General features: G+C 35.1%; 1 protein-coding gene and 1 non-coding gene across 3 annotated transcripts; one reads left to right on the plus strand and one right to left on the minus strand.

Moving 5' to 3' along the window:
* The first annotated feature begins 6,750 nt into the window (after nt 1-6,750).
* On the plus strand, nt 6,751-14,422 carry LOC108219587 (uncharacterized). Of its 2 annotated transcripts, none has more exons than XM_017393099.2 (9): nt 6,751-7,183; nt 9,215-9,324; nt 10,239-10,307; nt 10,453-10,568; nt 10,652-10,706; nt 12,313-12,433; nt 12,756-12,803; nt 13,062-13,156; nt 14,005-14,422. In XM_017393099.2, the coding sequence occupies exons 1-9, from the start codon at nt 7,135-7,137 to the stop codon at nt 14,104-14,106; spliced, it is 765 nt and encodes a 254-aa protein (XP_017248588.1). In that variant the 5' UTR covers nt 6,751-7,134; the 3' UTR covers nt 14,107-14,422. The 2 variants fall into 2 exon arrangements, with proteins under 2 accessions (XP_017248588.1, XP_063948348.1); XM_064092278.1 differs by having other exon boundaries at nt 6,862-7,183; nt 13,062-13,228; nt 14,005-14,146.
* A 297-nt stretch (nt 14,423-14,719) lies between these two features.
* Nucleotides 14,720-14,792, minus strand: TRNAK-UUU (transfer RNA lysine (anticodon UUU)). The gene has a single exon. It is a non-coding gene; the product is annotated as a tRNA-Lys (tRNA).
* Nucleotides 14,793-15,479: the final 687 nt, after the last annotated feature.

Consider the following 15,479-nt stretch of genomic DNA (forward strand, 5'->3'; position numbering starts at 1 on the left):
TGCTTAAGGCTACACAAGTATTCTTTTCTTTTGATTCAAAATGTTGATCAAAGAATACTTGGTTTACAAAACTTCGTTTTGAGATATAATGAGAGATCTCGGAGATGGTAAAATATCCTTTCTTTAACTTCTTGCACAACTTGATAAAGCCAAGTTAAATAATATATGGGTGGCTAGCCTCTTTGAGTTGTGCTCTTTGAAGTTTAGGATGTAGAAAGCTTCCTCGAACAATAGTTCGGAATATTCGATATTTTCCCGAGATAATAAAGTTAAGTTAGTGCGGGATCGAATATGCTTTCTTTAGCTTCTCAAAGTTTAGCCAAGATAATAACAAATAAGTTGCTAAACTTTGCTTTTGAAGCTATAGTGATTAAAAGCTCTTTTGTCGTAAATCTTTCTTCCACACAACACTAAGGTGATAGATGGAAGGACGACGATGCTTTTATCACAAATCTCTTGTAGAGATTAAGTACTCTTGAAACTATGTTCAAATCTTTTGTCTCTTTGAAGAGATCGAGTACTTCCTCGGATGTTCTTTCTTTGTTCTCTTTAAAAAGAGAGAGATATATATATCTTTTATATCTTGAACAAATCCGGATCTTTTGGTCTCGTTTAGAGAACCTTGTTGAAGAACTTGTAAGATGAAGAGAATTTAAGTACAAAGCCCTGAAACAAAATGGTCGATTAAGACACAAATAAGAAGCTAAGAAGAAACCACTTACGGGAGATGACCGGAAAAGTTCGCCGGAAAAATTCGCCGGAGGTTCGGCCGGATTTTGGGCACTTGGACGAACTTGGGCAGCCCCTACGGAGGCTTGGAAGTGGTTGTGGGTGAGCTAACTTGGTGGGTTAGAGCTTGAGAATCAAAACCTTGTATATATGAAAATATATTTGAGAGAGAGAAGGTTTTGGTGGAGAAGTATTAAAGGGAGAGAGTATAAACTTGAAAAACTTGATGACTTCTCAAAATCTCAGCACTTTCTTGGCTCTTAGCTTGGAAGTATTTGGTGTGTGGGAGGTGGGTATTTATAGAGGGAAGTGGGTGGAGTGAATGGTTGAGATGAAAGGAAAATAAAGGGTGGAGATTGAAAAGGTGTGGATTGTGGTTTTGTTGTGTTTGTTTGCCACTTGCATAATAAGACAAACAACTTTATGGGAGAAATCTCAGCTGAGTTGTGTCACTAGAAGACAAACACGCTTCCCGAGAATTTGATTAATAACGTAACTTTGTATCGTTATTAAATGCGACGATTTTTCGAAACCTCCAATAAATTACACCAAAAATATGATAAATCATAGAATATTGGAAAATGGTGATCTGGAAATTTTGGTCAATTTTGGTCAATGTTGACTTGGTCAAACGTCCAGTCAAAGATCCAAGTCAGCCCCTAAAAATAGCGTCCGGACCAAACTTCTCAGAAAATTACGATAATTTTACTATGCACCAAAAACATTATTCAAATGATCCATCTCAAGTTTCAAGTCATTCTAGCAAGTAGAAGTATTTTATTTGGATTTAAAATGATAAAAACCGATCTCCGGGTTTGAATAAAATATGATTAGCCATTTGCGAGTTTGAACAGAACTTTGGCTAATATTTTGACTTGAGTAAACACTTTGAAATATATTTCCTTGAAGATAAAATATTTTGAATTTTTAAGGAAATATTTTGGGAGTTTAAAATAATTTATTCCGTAAAATAATAAATTGAATAATTGGGAATAAATTACTTTAAAATAAAAGACTTGAGTAATAAATTTTTGTCTTTTTAAATAAATGTCAAAAGAGTGTTCTAAAGAATATAATGAATGTATATTCCTTGTTCAAGCTTCTTTTGCATTTCGCTTTTGCAATTGTAAAACAAGAAGATACCATTAATCGATATTTCTCGTCCGATAAATTGCGATGTAAAAACTTTGAATACTCCTTAGAAAAATATTGAAAATCATTTTGTAAACAAGGAGTATTATTTATATTTATCATATAAATATAATTTTGGAGATTCTTTTTGAGCTAGTTTGACCATTTGACTTTTGACGGAATCAATTAAATAAAGATGTCCTATTGGAGAGGATTTTAAGTGAATTTAAATTTTATGTAAGTTATGCAAATATCAAAATAATCTTTTTATCGAAGATGTCCTTTCACCATCGTTCGTGGCAAGAGACATAGACTTCATAGTATCACTCATCACGTTCACGCTTAATTAAATAGATATTATCTTTCACAATCTCAATTTGTCGCTTGATGTGAGCAGACATGGCTTACAAAAACATGAAAAACCAAAGTTAAAATTGAAGAACAATTCAGAAGGAGCAGATTCTGAGAATTTCAGAGGCTGTTTTGCACTTTTTGGAATATCAGGGACTAGTTTGTAGTATTCTGGAAGATGAAGAACCCTACGGTAGGAAAGCAATTAATGTTCAGAGGAGATGTCGTGACCTTTGACAACGAGACTTATTTCCAGCGAACAGATGCGGTTTCCGGCAAGTAACCGCACCAGAGACTCCGGCAGCAGCGTGACTCCGGCGGCTAGCAATAGATATCCAAAATTCCAAAGTCAGGCCACTTCAGACGTGTCTTCTTGGTTTTTTTTTTTCGAATCTGATTCTTCTTGATTCTTGTTGCAGATTGAAACTCCAATCAGCTGTGATGATCTGCGATTTTTTGGTGTTGTAAGCAATTAGGGTTAATGATTTAAGAATTAGGGCTTGTAATCGGGTCGGGTCGGGTATCTGATTAGGGCTCAGAATTTGTGGATTTGGGCAGATTTTTCGTGGTTTTTTCTGGTGGGGATTGATAGTTTTGAAGTTGGGCAGCGGCGGAGTGGTATAAAGATGGCAGCGGTATGAGAATCTGGGGATGAACAGTGAAAAATAGTGGTGAACAGTGTTTCTTGCGATGAACAGTGGCGTGAATAGTACCGGTGAACAGTAACCGATGAACAATAATGCCTCTGATGCCAATTGATGCAGGACAGATTTGTAAAAATAGTGATTAAAGCAAGTTATAAGATAATAAGCAATGAATTATACGATTCCCTAGAATAAATAATCAATATTATTCCCAAGAAAGATGTATAATCAAAGCTAAGTAATAAAGTGGGGATTACAATGCTTATATAGGGAATGGAAACCTTAATAAATAACCTAATGGACTAAGACCCATAACAATTGGGCTTTATTATAAATAAACTACTTAATTATAAACTACTAACCCACATATAAAACATATAGACAAATACATTATTTGTCTCTACGCTAAACAAATATAAACTAATTAATAATATATATTAATTGTTTAATCCCGTTCCTCATAAAAAAGGAAGCATATCATGTCTTAGAAACAACAAATGTGAAAAGGGAGCGGGAAGTATTAAGGAATGAATTTTCAAGAGAAATATTCACGAGAATAAACCCTTTGACACCTTGCCCATAGGAGTAAGAGGTCAGTGAGCATAAGGACAATAAAACAGGGTTACTATAGAAGGTTCAGACGTAGATGTGTCTCCAACAATCTCTATGGAAGTTCATATTGCATCCTCAATACTCGAGACCCAACAAGGAATGATCTAGTGCGTAAATGCACATCTAACCCCTCCCTACTTCAAGAAATTAGGAGTTCATAATAAAAACAAACAAGTCTAGGTCAAGGAAACTACGAAATGCGTACATGAACAACAATTTTTTCAAGCTTTTTAAAAGATGGAGAAAACATAAGTCTAATGACCTTCAAAGAATATCCACTCAACTAGAATTCCAAGCATATGATGAAGTAAGAGCAATATACAAAAGATGGGTCTTAATGGGACTTTTTCCAGTACAAAATGAGGAAATGATGATTGCATACATCACAGAAATTCTTGAATTTAAGTAGTACCCCTGATCTCAGTGGTAATATTTCATCTTTGTTCAATTGAATATTAGACGAGCTAAAAACAAAGTAGTTAAGTCCAAGGCGATGCAATGCTTGCAGGAAACAAAAGTGAAAAAAATGGATAGAGCTTTTTAATATCTTCTTTAGGATTAGGTCAGGTAGTGGGATGGGTAAAAGTTCCAGCAATAGGTCTGTCAGGCGGCATATTAACAGCATAGAATAAGAAAGAAATTGAGGCAACATCGGTGGCCTCGTTTTCCAATTGGATAGAATTCAGAGGTAGTGTGTTAGATCAGGAATCAAATTCATTTGCATGAACGTATATACTCCACAAAACGTCATGGAAAAGAGGGCACTATAGAGGTAAATATCAAATCATCTAGAAAGGTCAGGAGGCTTAAATATAGTACCGATGATACTCCATAAGTTGAATATCAAGTTGATATATTAATGATTGATGAATATGAGTATGATGCTTTGCTTGCATTATTTGCATTATTTCCAGACAGTTATTTCTAACTCGCGTTTCGGGTAAGTATAGCGTTCAAAAAATAAAGATATGTTTGTACGGTAATCAAACAACAAAGACCCAAATCAAACACAACAATGATCTCTTTGTTATTTACATTGTCGAGCAATAATAAGATTAGCAATATCCCTCCACGTGTACGAGATTATGTTTGTGCGTTGGTACATAATATTCTAAGCAAAAATCTTAAGAAAATAATATTATTACTTAATATTTAAATACTTAATGAAAATAATATTATTACTTAATATTTTAATACTAATTAAGTTGGGTAACTGAATAATTATTATCTATTATCTATAATATTAAGGGAAAATAGATTTTTTTGCCACTCAACTTATAGTGTTTTTAGAAACTTACCACCCAACTAATTTTTTTATTCTTTTAGTCACTTATGTTAGGTTTGGTTTTATTTTTAGCCACCAACTTAGGTTTGGATTTGATTACCAGAATTATGATAATTATTTTGTCACTAAACTTATTGCGTTTTTAGAAACTAACCACTGAACTATAATTTTTTTATTTTACTCACTAGTGTTAGATTTAGCTCTTTTTTTTTGTCACTGAAGTTAGGTTAAGATTTGATTATTAGCATTACATTTTATGTGTATCATTATTAAAATATAGTGGTAGTCGGTAATATTTTGATGATTTGATATATGTTTGTATTTTTATATGTAGTACTTTTTATGTCTTCAAGGTCGCTCACCTTGGATGATAAGAATTTTACACGCATTATATAGCCTTTAAAAGATGTAGTTTCATATATAACTTTATTTTTTTCTTCCGAATGAAAATTCAGCGTTTGAATTCTTACACACAAAAATAAGTTATGAAACTATGTTTTATAAGAACACACAAAAATGCAGCATGTCAATGTAATTTTCATCTCCAGACATTTAAACAACACAGCTGATTGGCTAGCGAGAGAAGGCGCCAAAAATTCTCAATTTCTAGCCGCCTGGTTTTAAAGTCCCCAACCCCGGATCTCTCAAAATCAACACCCATGGCGTTTGGTCAAGCATCCCCTCTGACATTGGGAACCACTCAGGCATTGGAGCGGTTTACCGCGACTCGAATGGCACGCTGAGCCATGTCACGGTTGGCACTATTCCGTTCCTGTCCAGGCTTGGAACTCAGCTGTGGGCGATTTACGCCCCTCTCAGGCGAGCAATGATCAAGGGGTACTCCTCGGTCATTCTCGAGACTGATAACTACCAAGCTTATCGTGTCATCAGGGATTTTCAGCATGGAGCTCCAGCTGAGGTGTTCGACATTGTGTCCCAGATCGACATTCTTCTGAAGGACCGCCGCTGGACTTGCGTTATCGCGTATGTTTACCCAGCTCGCAACCATGTGGCTCGTTTCACTGCTCGCCTGGGCAAAGATGTAGCTGACAGGTTGTACACCTTGAACCGAATGATTGGACCATTGGAGGAGCTCTTGGACTGGGATATGGGTCTCGGTGTAGACCACCCAGACTTCATGGACGTTGTGCTTCCAGATGAAGCCCCGGACCCGGTGAACTTTGATGTGGCGCTAGGCATTGCTGATCAGGTTGATGGATTGGCTCTCGGGCAGCTTCATTTTCAGGGAGGCATGGCTCCAGCTGCCATGCAGGGCAGTGCTCCAGCCTCTCAGCCGATGGAAAATGGTGGCATGCATGCTAATGCAGCTACAGGGATGGTGGATGAAGATGCAGTTGGGCCTCAGGAAGAAACGATCCAACCAACCCTGAGGGATACTGGCTTCTTGTTTGCTGGTGACTCTCCTCTGGAAGATGTCGACTAAGATGCAGCAGTTTACTACCCAGCCTTTTAGGACTTCCTCCAGTTTGTAGTTATATGTTTCGAACTGGAGTTAATAATTTATCATGTTCCCAGGTCGTAGTAGTTTTAGGACTAGTATCTTCAGTATCTGTCGTTTAGGTTTGTTTGTCTGGCTGGGCTATGCTTAGGTTTCTATGTAACTTGTTCTCCTCCTCCTCGTTGGGAGCTGGATGTTTTAATAAAAGTGTGCTTTTCAAAAAAAAAAAAAAAACATACGACACATCATCAAAATATTAGATACTATCACTATGTATAAATGATGATACAAAAAATTATCATAATGCTAGTAATCAAATCCAAACCTAAGCTGGTGGCTAAAAACCAAACCAAACCTAACATTAGTGACTAAAAGAATAAAAAAATTAGTTGGGTGGTAAGTTTCTTAAAACATTATAAGTTGAGTGGCAAAAAAATCTATTTTCCCATAATATTAATGTAGAACGGCACCTGTTTTTATTCCATCCGTCCATGCCCATCACATAGATATCATCTCCATCTCTCTGTCGTAATCTCTCTGTCTCGCTCTCTCTCTACGAAATAGTAACAGACAACAAACCCCACCAAACCGAACAGATAACAGATAGATAATTTTTAGATATAGAGAGAGAAAACACACACACACATCATATAAACCTCTCTTTCAAAACACCTTTCTCTCTCTCTGTATATACATAATCTATACATACACAGGGAGAGAAATTAGTTACAAGCCTCCCATGGCTATACACACAGCGCAGATCTCGAAACCCTAGCATTAGCATCTTCTTATTCTATCTCCAATCAATTTATACACAGTTACATTTATATTTTAGAGAAGCATTTCAATTTTCTAGTGCTTTTGGCTCCGGTTTTTCCGGATAGAGATTTTTTGTTCAAGGTGATGTTCGTGAGAGCGTAGATATGGATGATCCTGGAGGCTCGTTTGTCGCTGTGCGGAGGATTTCGCAAGGTTTCGATCGCGGAAATAACTCTAATTCTTCGTTTTCTTCGTATTTTCATTTATTATTATATTGGATGATGTATTCGAGATTATATTGTTTGATGCGAGGAGTCAATTTTTCTTCGAGTTGAATTTCCGTGATCTCGATCATTGGTTTTCATGCCTGCTTATATCGATATTTGTGATGTTTGAGCTGCTTGTTTGCGATATTTGTTTTTTCTATATTTCACGGGGATTATGGTGAAAATGATGATTTAGTAAGTTAATTGATGCAAGATCATCATCAAAATGAAGTTTGAACACACATGTTAGAGATTGTATTGTCTGATGTCAGGATTTGATTTTTTTAGAAGTTGAATCTTGTGATTTCGAGAATAAGTGTTATGTATTTGTGCCTGCGTTTGTTGGTATTTGTGGTGTCTGAGCTGCTGTTTGCTGTTTTTGCTTGATCCCTATTCTTTCACGAGGATTGTGCTGAAATGAATGATCTAATTAGTTAATTGATGCAGCTTCAGTATGAAAGTGAGTCTTGGAGATTTTGTTTAATTTAGTTATTTTGACGGAAGGACTGTCTCATCTTTGCACTATTTTGTAATAATATTGACGTTAGTTCAGATCATACGTCATGTGCATAAGAGAAGTTCGATGCGGAGGTTTGCTGTTTGAATTTACTAAAATTAAGCTGTTTGCAGGCAAAAATAGTTTAGAAAATGAATGAAATTTCTATATATACAATCTTAGGGCCCACAAATGTGCTTTCGAAAACATTGCAGATGTATCTTAAGTATTTCAAATAAATGTGTTTTAGTAAGGGAGCTTGGTCCAGAGTTTTGTTGTTGGAAAAGCAGATCTTGAGTTGTAGGGGTGTCCCCTTAGTGTGATATATATGTGTGTTTGTGTGTGTGTGTAAAATTACTGTAGTTGACTTATTTAATTAGGTAGATGATGTATGTTATTGTGTCGTTTTTGCTTCATCACTTTTTCCGATACGGAAAGTATAAGAATCACCAATTGAATGTCGAAGTTAGATGAAACACGTAACAAAGTTTCACACAGCATTCGAGGAAGAACCAATATAGGCTACTACGTTACTTCTCAGTTGCAACATATATTAATTTGTATATTTTATGTTCATATAGATCTATACAGTGATTTATGTTAACTGAAAGATATGGAAATTCAACAGATTTTTTGAATCTTTACAAAATTATTGATTTGAATTGAGAGAGGGGAAGGGGCGACGTGAAACATAAATCGGAAGGTATGGTTATGGAGAGAGGTCTGTTGATGAGGGAGTCCTTTTCTGAGATATTATTATAGTATTATCAACCACTGACTGATTGAAAATTATACTTAGTGCTTGTGTCTATAGACAGTTAACTAACGATGGTGGACCTGGTTTGACTACTCAAGTCAACTATTCAGTCATGCATTTGCAGTCAGGCTGTTCTGCAGCTCTCTTCTGCAGTCATGACTTTTTATTCATATTAGTGAATTCTGTAGATATACACTATCTATTTGATTGGTTCAGAGTTTCTGTGATTGGTGTAGCAGGTTTTGCAATATGGGGTAGAATGGTGTAGGGATTAGGAATATATATGCATGACTCATATCTTATTGTTATATGAATTTAATTACATAACAGACTCGATCTAGATATTTTGTAGCTTTATGTTCGTTTCTAGTCATTTCCTTCTTCAGTTTCCTGTATGATATAGGTCCTGCACATGATACTCTGCGGCATACACTCTGCATAGTTAATAGCTTTCATCTCATGCAAACTGTAAAGTGTTGTAATATATGAGAGACTATGAACTTGAAGTTTTGCTAACCTTGTTCATCCTTTGTTTAATCCGGGAAATTGGTTTTGTTTGATCTTGTTCTGTTTTGGTTTAAAATTTTATCCAAGGTGTTGTAGTATACAATAACTCTTAAATTTTCTCCTGGATCAAATATATGTGTCACATGTTATCATTAACTGTATTAATATATTTGTACCTTTGTGATTATTGAACTACTCTGACGCTGTTTTCTATCCAGGTGAAGTTGGGGCAGGATCAGCAGCGTGGCTTGGGAAAGGTCTATCATGTGTTTGTGTTCAGGGCAGCGAGAATGATGCTCGCCCATCGTTTGATTTGTCTGCTGCTCAGGTATATATTTTCAACTAATTCTGTTAGAATTTCTTGTATGAACTTGTACTTGTATAAGATGTGTCATGGTGTCTGTAATCATTTAAATTCTCTGTATGTTTCTAATGTTATTTAAGGAATGCAAGATTTTACACACACAAGTTAAAAGTTATCGCAGTTCTTCACACTGCTGTTTTTGGTAACAAGGACAGCATGTTTCTTTTAGTTATCATCTATTCTCAACAAATGCAAGATGTTATCCACGCAAGTTATACGCAAGGACACCAAGTTTCCTTTTATAAGTTATCATCTGTTCTCATGTCGTAATTTTAGTTTTATGTAAGAATGTAAGATAGATAGACATATCTGTTGAACATTAGGAAAATGTTTGGATATCACTTTAATGCTCAACTAGCTTTTTAGTACTAGCTAAGCAAACTAGATCAAGTCGAGCAAGCACAATTAATCGAGTTCAAGTATTGAGCTTCTTGCAAGCAGCCTTGACTCCGAAACTGCTGTAAGAGTGGGGGTAGTGCAGTTAAACACCTTAATTTGATTATGTAAGAAACTTCTTAAGGTGTCTTGTGATAGAATATTGGAGAGTATCTTAAGGTGGCAATGGATTTATGCAAGCGAGTCTTAATTATTTTGGCAATGGATTTATGCAAGTGAGTCTTAATTATTTAAGGCTTCTTTGAGTCGGTCAGACAATTTTTAAGCTGACTAGTCTAATTGATAGCTCAAACAATACAGTACACCCACTACTTAAAACATGTATAAAAATTGTTTTGTTAGTAAATTGTATTAGATTCAAGTCTTGTTTCTTGGAGAAATGATTTCATTCATTAACTGTCTATATGCTGTCCATGTTTTCTATATTTCAACTGTCATTTCACAACTGCCTGATGGTGTTTTTGACTTTGCGATGCTGACAGGAACATTGCTTACAGAGACTACAGTACCGTATAGATGTTTCTTATGATAGTTCTCTCCCCGAACATAAGGTATCACCTATTTGATCTATCAATTTGTACCCGACAATGTAATATTGGTTCCATATGCATGTTTGATTTATTATTATAGCTGAATTGTGATAAAACTCTAGTGATGTTTTCCTGTTACTATCTAATATTTGCTTTGTTGTGATAGGAAACTTTAAGGGCCTTGTGGACCGTTGCCTTCCCGAAAGAAAATCTACGTGATCTAATATCTGAGCAGTGGAAGGAGATGGGATGGCAAGGGAAAGATCCATCCACAGACTTTAGGTGCAACATTCTTCCTTATTATTCTTAAGTCTTCATATTCTCCCCCTAATTGATTTTCACATAACCAATGGGTGTTCTGGTAGGGGTGGAGGTTATATATCACTGGAGAACTTGTTATACTTCGCTAGAAATTTTCCGGTATGTTAAGTTTCTTTCTCTATCTCTATATGTTTTTGCCGTTCTTCCTCATTCTTCTCATGCCCTTGCAATGTAAGAACATAGATATATTCAGCTTACTTTGTATTATTAAAGAGGAAACAATAGATTTTGCTTTCTGTGACTTTACTAAACATAAAATATGGAGCATTGCTCTATATGCTGAAGGGAATTGTCCTACCAAATGATTATTTAGTGAGAAGCTCCTACAAGTGCGGCGATATTATTTTAGGATAAAGGGACTATTTATTAAGCAATTCTAGAAGCCTTCCTGTCTGAATGATTGAAAGATTTTTCATTTTCTTTGAGTTTTTGGTTCACGTACTTCAACTAGTACACAGTTATATCAAAACATATTGTCATTTTTTTACTCATTTACTGTAGTCCATATTAGATTTGTGAAAAAGCCTGTAAATTGTTGTCTTGCTTAAGCTGTTTTCATATAAAGTATTAGAAATCTTGGTATTGGTGTGTTTATTTGCTTTCCCACCCCTGGAGTCACAAACCACTGTTCCTCGGCAAGAATAATAATACAGGAGAAAATTGATTTGCAAAAAGATACATACTGTAGTTGTCTAAATTTGATTTAGGCATTACAACTTTTAAATTTTAAAAAAGATCAACTCAGTGGATCAAAGGTGAGATATAGTTGTGAGGGTAGAATTACTTGTTTTCGGTGTTGGTTTTCCCAGGCTACACTGCTAAGCGTGTCTAGTTTATATTATTCTAACCTTTTGAACTCTCCCTGTCCTTTACTAACTTCTAAAATAAGTCTATCTTTTGTAGTTGGCAGTAACTTAAATCTTCTAATGAAACCTTAGATTGTTCAGTCATAGATACCTGTAAATTGGAAAGTGATAATATAAATGGATAACATATTTTTGCACTATCATGATCATAGTGAAAGACGAATTAAATTTTGTGTTGTAGATATAAAAAGTGCGAGGAACATATAGAATGAATTTGAAGCCTAGAAAAAATGTTTTTCATAATAACGTTGTAAACTTTTTCAATATTTAGTAGGAAATTGTACCCCAAAAAAACCCTAAATAGGATGTAAAATATGGATGTGCAGTTTGAGATGGGGACTATCTATCTTATATCATAAAAGACCAAACCTCCATTAGTTTAGATTAGTTGTCATTGTGTAAACTGGAAGGTTTAATATCCTGTAGATGGTTGTGTATGTAGTTTTATATAATCTTGTGTCATCTCATCAGTTGGGATAGCACTACTATACGTATATACTGGTTACAGCCAACCGTTAAGTATTATCTCGACTACTTTTATATTAATTCAAAACATATTATATTTTTTATGTGTAGAATGCATTTGTAAAAGCGTATTTTTTTTTGCTTTTACCCTTTCCAGTGCAAACATGTTATAAGATTAATATTGGATTAATAATATTTTCCTTATGTTATTATTGGCAATCGTGGCATTGTAAGCACCATATTTTTCCCTCGTTCTGTATTTTTAGTAATTTTTAGGCGTACTGATTCTCTGCTTCTTTTAGGCTTTTTTCAAGAATTTAAGTAACTCCCATTAGCACCAGTATTGATGTTTAAGATTCTATTTTTCTCTGTAGAAATCGTTCCAGGCCCTTCTCCGGAAGCAAGAAGGTGATAGGGCCTTGTGGGAATATCCATTTGCTGTAGCTGGCGTCAACATCACATGCATGCTTATTCAGATACTTGATCTTGAAGCAGGTTTGTAATGGTTACATCCATCTGTAACTCAGTGATTGGATGAGTTTTTTGTCATTTGTCTGGTCAATGGTGCTGGCATTTGCCAAAAAACAAACAAACAAATACTGACGTTTTATTTCGAACTTGGTCTAGTTAACGGCGCTTGTGTTTGTTATTTCTGTAACATCTGGTTCTTGGTCTTTTAAAGACCGACAGCTAAAATTTACAAGTTGGGTGACACCAGCCAATCTATATCTTAAGTTGTACTAAGATTCTCTGAAACATTCTTATAAAGTTATTACTGTGGAGTTTGATGCACTAATGGTACTCTATAATTGTGCAGTTAAACCGCGGACATTTGTGGGAGCTACCTTTTTAAAGTTTCTTGAAGGTAATGCTTGGACATTCAAAAAAAATTCTTGTTATTGCACCTCTCTGTGTAAACATAATTTTTAATCTTTTGCGGTTGAATCTGATTTACATTGGCATATTATTTTGGTTTGAGCACTATGACATTAGTCTTGGACTCCCAGGATATTATTTTGCAAGCTTATTTTTATTTTTACTTTGCCATTTGTAAAAAATTATGTCTATGTTCTTTTAATGTGTTTTGATTTTAACTCAAAAGTGTTCACCTTATTTCTGTCAGAAAACGAATCTGCATTTGATCTTCTGTATTGCATCGCCTTCAAGCTGATGGACCAGCAGTGGCTTAGCATGCGTGCTTCATACATGGACTTCAATGTAGGTTTCTCGATTCAGAGATGTTTATTGTGATGAGTGGGGTATCATACATCATATATTTTTCCTACACGTGTATGTGTGCATCCTTCTTACACTTCATCGATTAGTTTAAATTAATCTCCTTTTCTTGCAGAGAGTAAATGAGTCTAATTTATGGATAAAATCTATATGACTGGCTAGATAGGAGAAAGTGGTGCAGAAGTTTGATGTGACCTCCGTGTGTTAGATATTATGCTTGTCCCTATAGGAAGGCTATAGAGAGACATGGATTTATGTTCCAGGGTAGCAATGTTTAATTGAACCTAGTATTTTTATGGTTATGCAAGGGTAAATGTGTCCTGGAAAGAGAAGTTCTAGATGCAAGCGGTCTGAATATAGAGAGAATATTAAATACATGACAAACACATATATACATATGATAACTTATGTTACATGAAAGAACACATATATACATACATATGATAACTTATGTTACATGAAAGAACGTCCTCTTCAGACTTCCTTCTATAAAGACCCATTTCTGAGATTTTCTTATATGGTAAAGTGCAAGAGTCAGAAATGAGTTGCTACGTATCTTTTAATAATTTGTTTATGAGTTTTATTAGATATATATTATTGATTAAATTAGATTCATTAATTTGTAGTAATAAAGGTTCATATGAAAAGTATGCCCTCTTTTCTTTATTGTCTTCGTAATGGCGACTTCTCAGTTACCTTGTGAAATGGCACATCAATAAAACAATGCTTCTCCAACTGTATATGTTCAAATCCTTGTGCAGTACTTGAGTAGATTGTACAGATGAAGCCTTCTTAAAACGTGTGCTTATGTCGCATCCTTTGTATTGCAGGCGGTGATGAAAGCAACTCGTCGTAGGCTGGAAGCAGAGCTTTTGCAAGATAATATTACTAGGCTCGAGGATTTGCCTTCATATTCTCTTCTCAAACGGTAATGTTGCAGTACTTGACAGTACAGTTTAAAAGTACACTGATAAGCACGTCTCAATTTCACTATACCCTCTGTTACCCCCAATGCAAACAGCTTCACCTGGATTCTGCTTTCTACAGTGTGAGGTGTAATTCACAGATTCTGGTTTAGAGGATGAGATGTATAGATTTATGTTGGCGACTGTTGTATTTTCAATAGAGAAATTGTCTGTAGGGAGCTGTAATCCTCATGCTGATTGTTTTTGTTTCTACTGTACTGCAGAAAGAATCTGTGCCAAATTATGGTCAGATGATTAAGATGCTTCGGTTGCCTTTAGTAAAGTTGTTGCAAAAATCCGAAATTTAACTCTTACAATACATGAACTTGTGTATCAACAGAATAGATTTGTACAAAATATATGCACGAGGCCAGGTTATAAGAACCAAAGCTCTTGTTCAAACTTGGCCATCTACAATGTAAATGGACCCATGAAGGTGTCATCAATATATGGATGTCTTTGTACAAGAAACTTTATATATGGATGTCTTTGTACATGAAACTTTTTCCAAGTAAGATGTCAACCTCGCGTAGTGCAGCAAGGGCAACCCACCCTTGCATTTTATAAACACAAAAAAGGACGCCGTCTGTGGGAATCGAACCCACGACCACGGGATTAAAAGTCACGCGCTCTACCAGCTGAGCTAAGACGGCAAGATGAATATACTGACAAACACATATTACTTGTCAGGTTTTCAGTTTTTTCATGGAATCCTCTCATTTCTTACATTCGAGTTGGGTAATGATGATTATAAATTAAAAGTGAAAGGATAATAAAAAAGAGAACAGTGCGTAGACTACCTGATAATTCCTCGTTAAAAAACGTAACAAAAAATGCAAAAAAATTCTGTTCGGAATGGCCTACTGTCAGATATAATATTTAGGTATATTATCTAAAGAGGTATTTGCATATGACACCCTCTAACTATCGTTCAACTCGCACCCCCTATCTTTACATTTCAAGAACGATACGCACCTCCCTCTATTAAATTCCGTTAACTTCTGTTAAAATACTCTCTCCGTCTTAATTTACATGTCCTTTTTGCTTTTCGAGGAGTCAAATTGACTAATTTTTGACCAACTATTAGAAATTTTTTATTTATTATATTAGGAAATAGAAAGTTACATATTAAAATAGACTAGATTTACTTTTTGATGATATTTTTTTTAAATTTTTTGTTTAATTATGCTATCCCCAAATCAAAATGATTTTACATATCATATTAACTTCATATTAAAAACTTTACAAGTATGCTATGAAAATGGAGGTTGAAAGATTGCTAAATGGAAGTTGAAAGATTGCTCAAATGAGCTTTGATAGTGTAAAATGTTCAATGAAAG

Source organism: Daucus carota, chromosome 4 (assembly GCF_001625215.2).
Source record: "Daucus carota subsp. sativus chromosome 4, DH1 v3.0, whole genome shotgun sequence".
NCBI lineage: Eukaryota > Viridiplantae > Streptophyta > Magnoliopsida > Apiales > Apiaceae > Daucus > Daucus carota.

Coding starts and splice junctions, on each gene's coding strand:
- LOC108219587 (XM_017393099.2), top strand. CDS start 7,135: ATGGATGATCCTGGAGGCTCGTTTGTCGCTGTGCGGAGGATTTCGCAA. Junction 9,325..10,238: donor TTGATTTGTCTGCTGCTCAG/GTATATATTTTC, acceptor CGATGCTGACAG/GAACATTGCTTACAGAGACT. Junction 10,569..10,651: donor GATCCATCCACAGACTTTAG/GTGCAACATTCT, acceptor GTGTTCTGGTAG/GGGTGGAGGTTATATATCAC.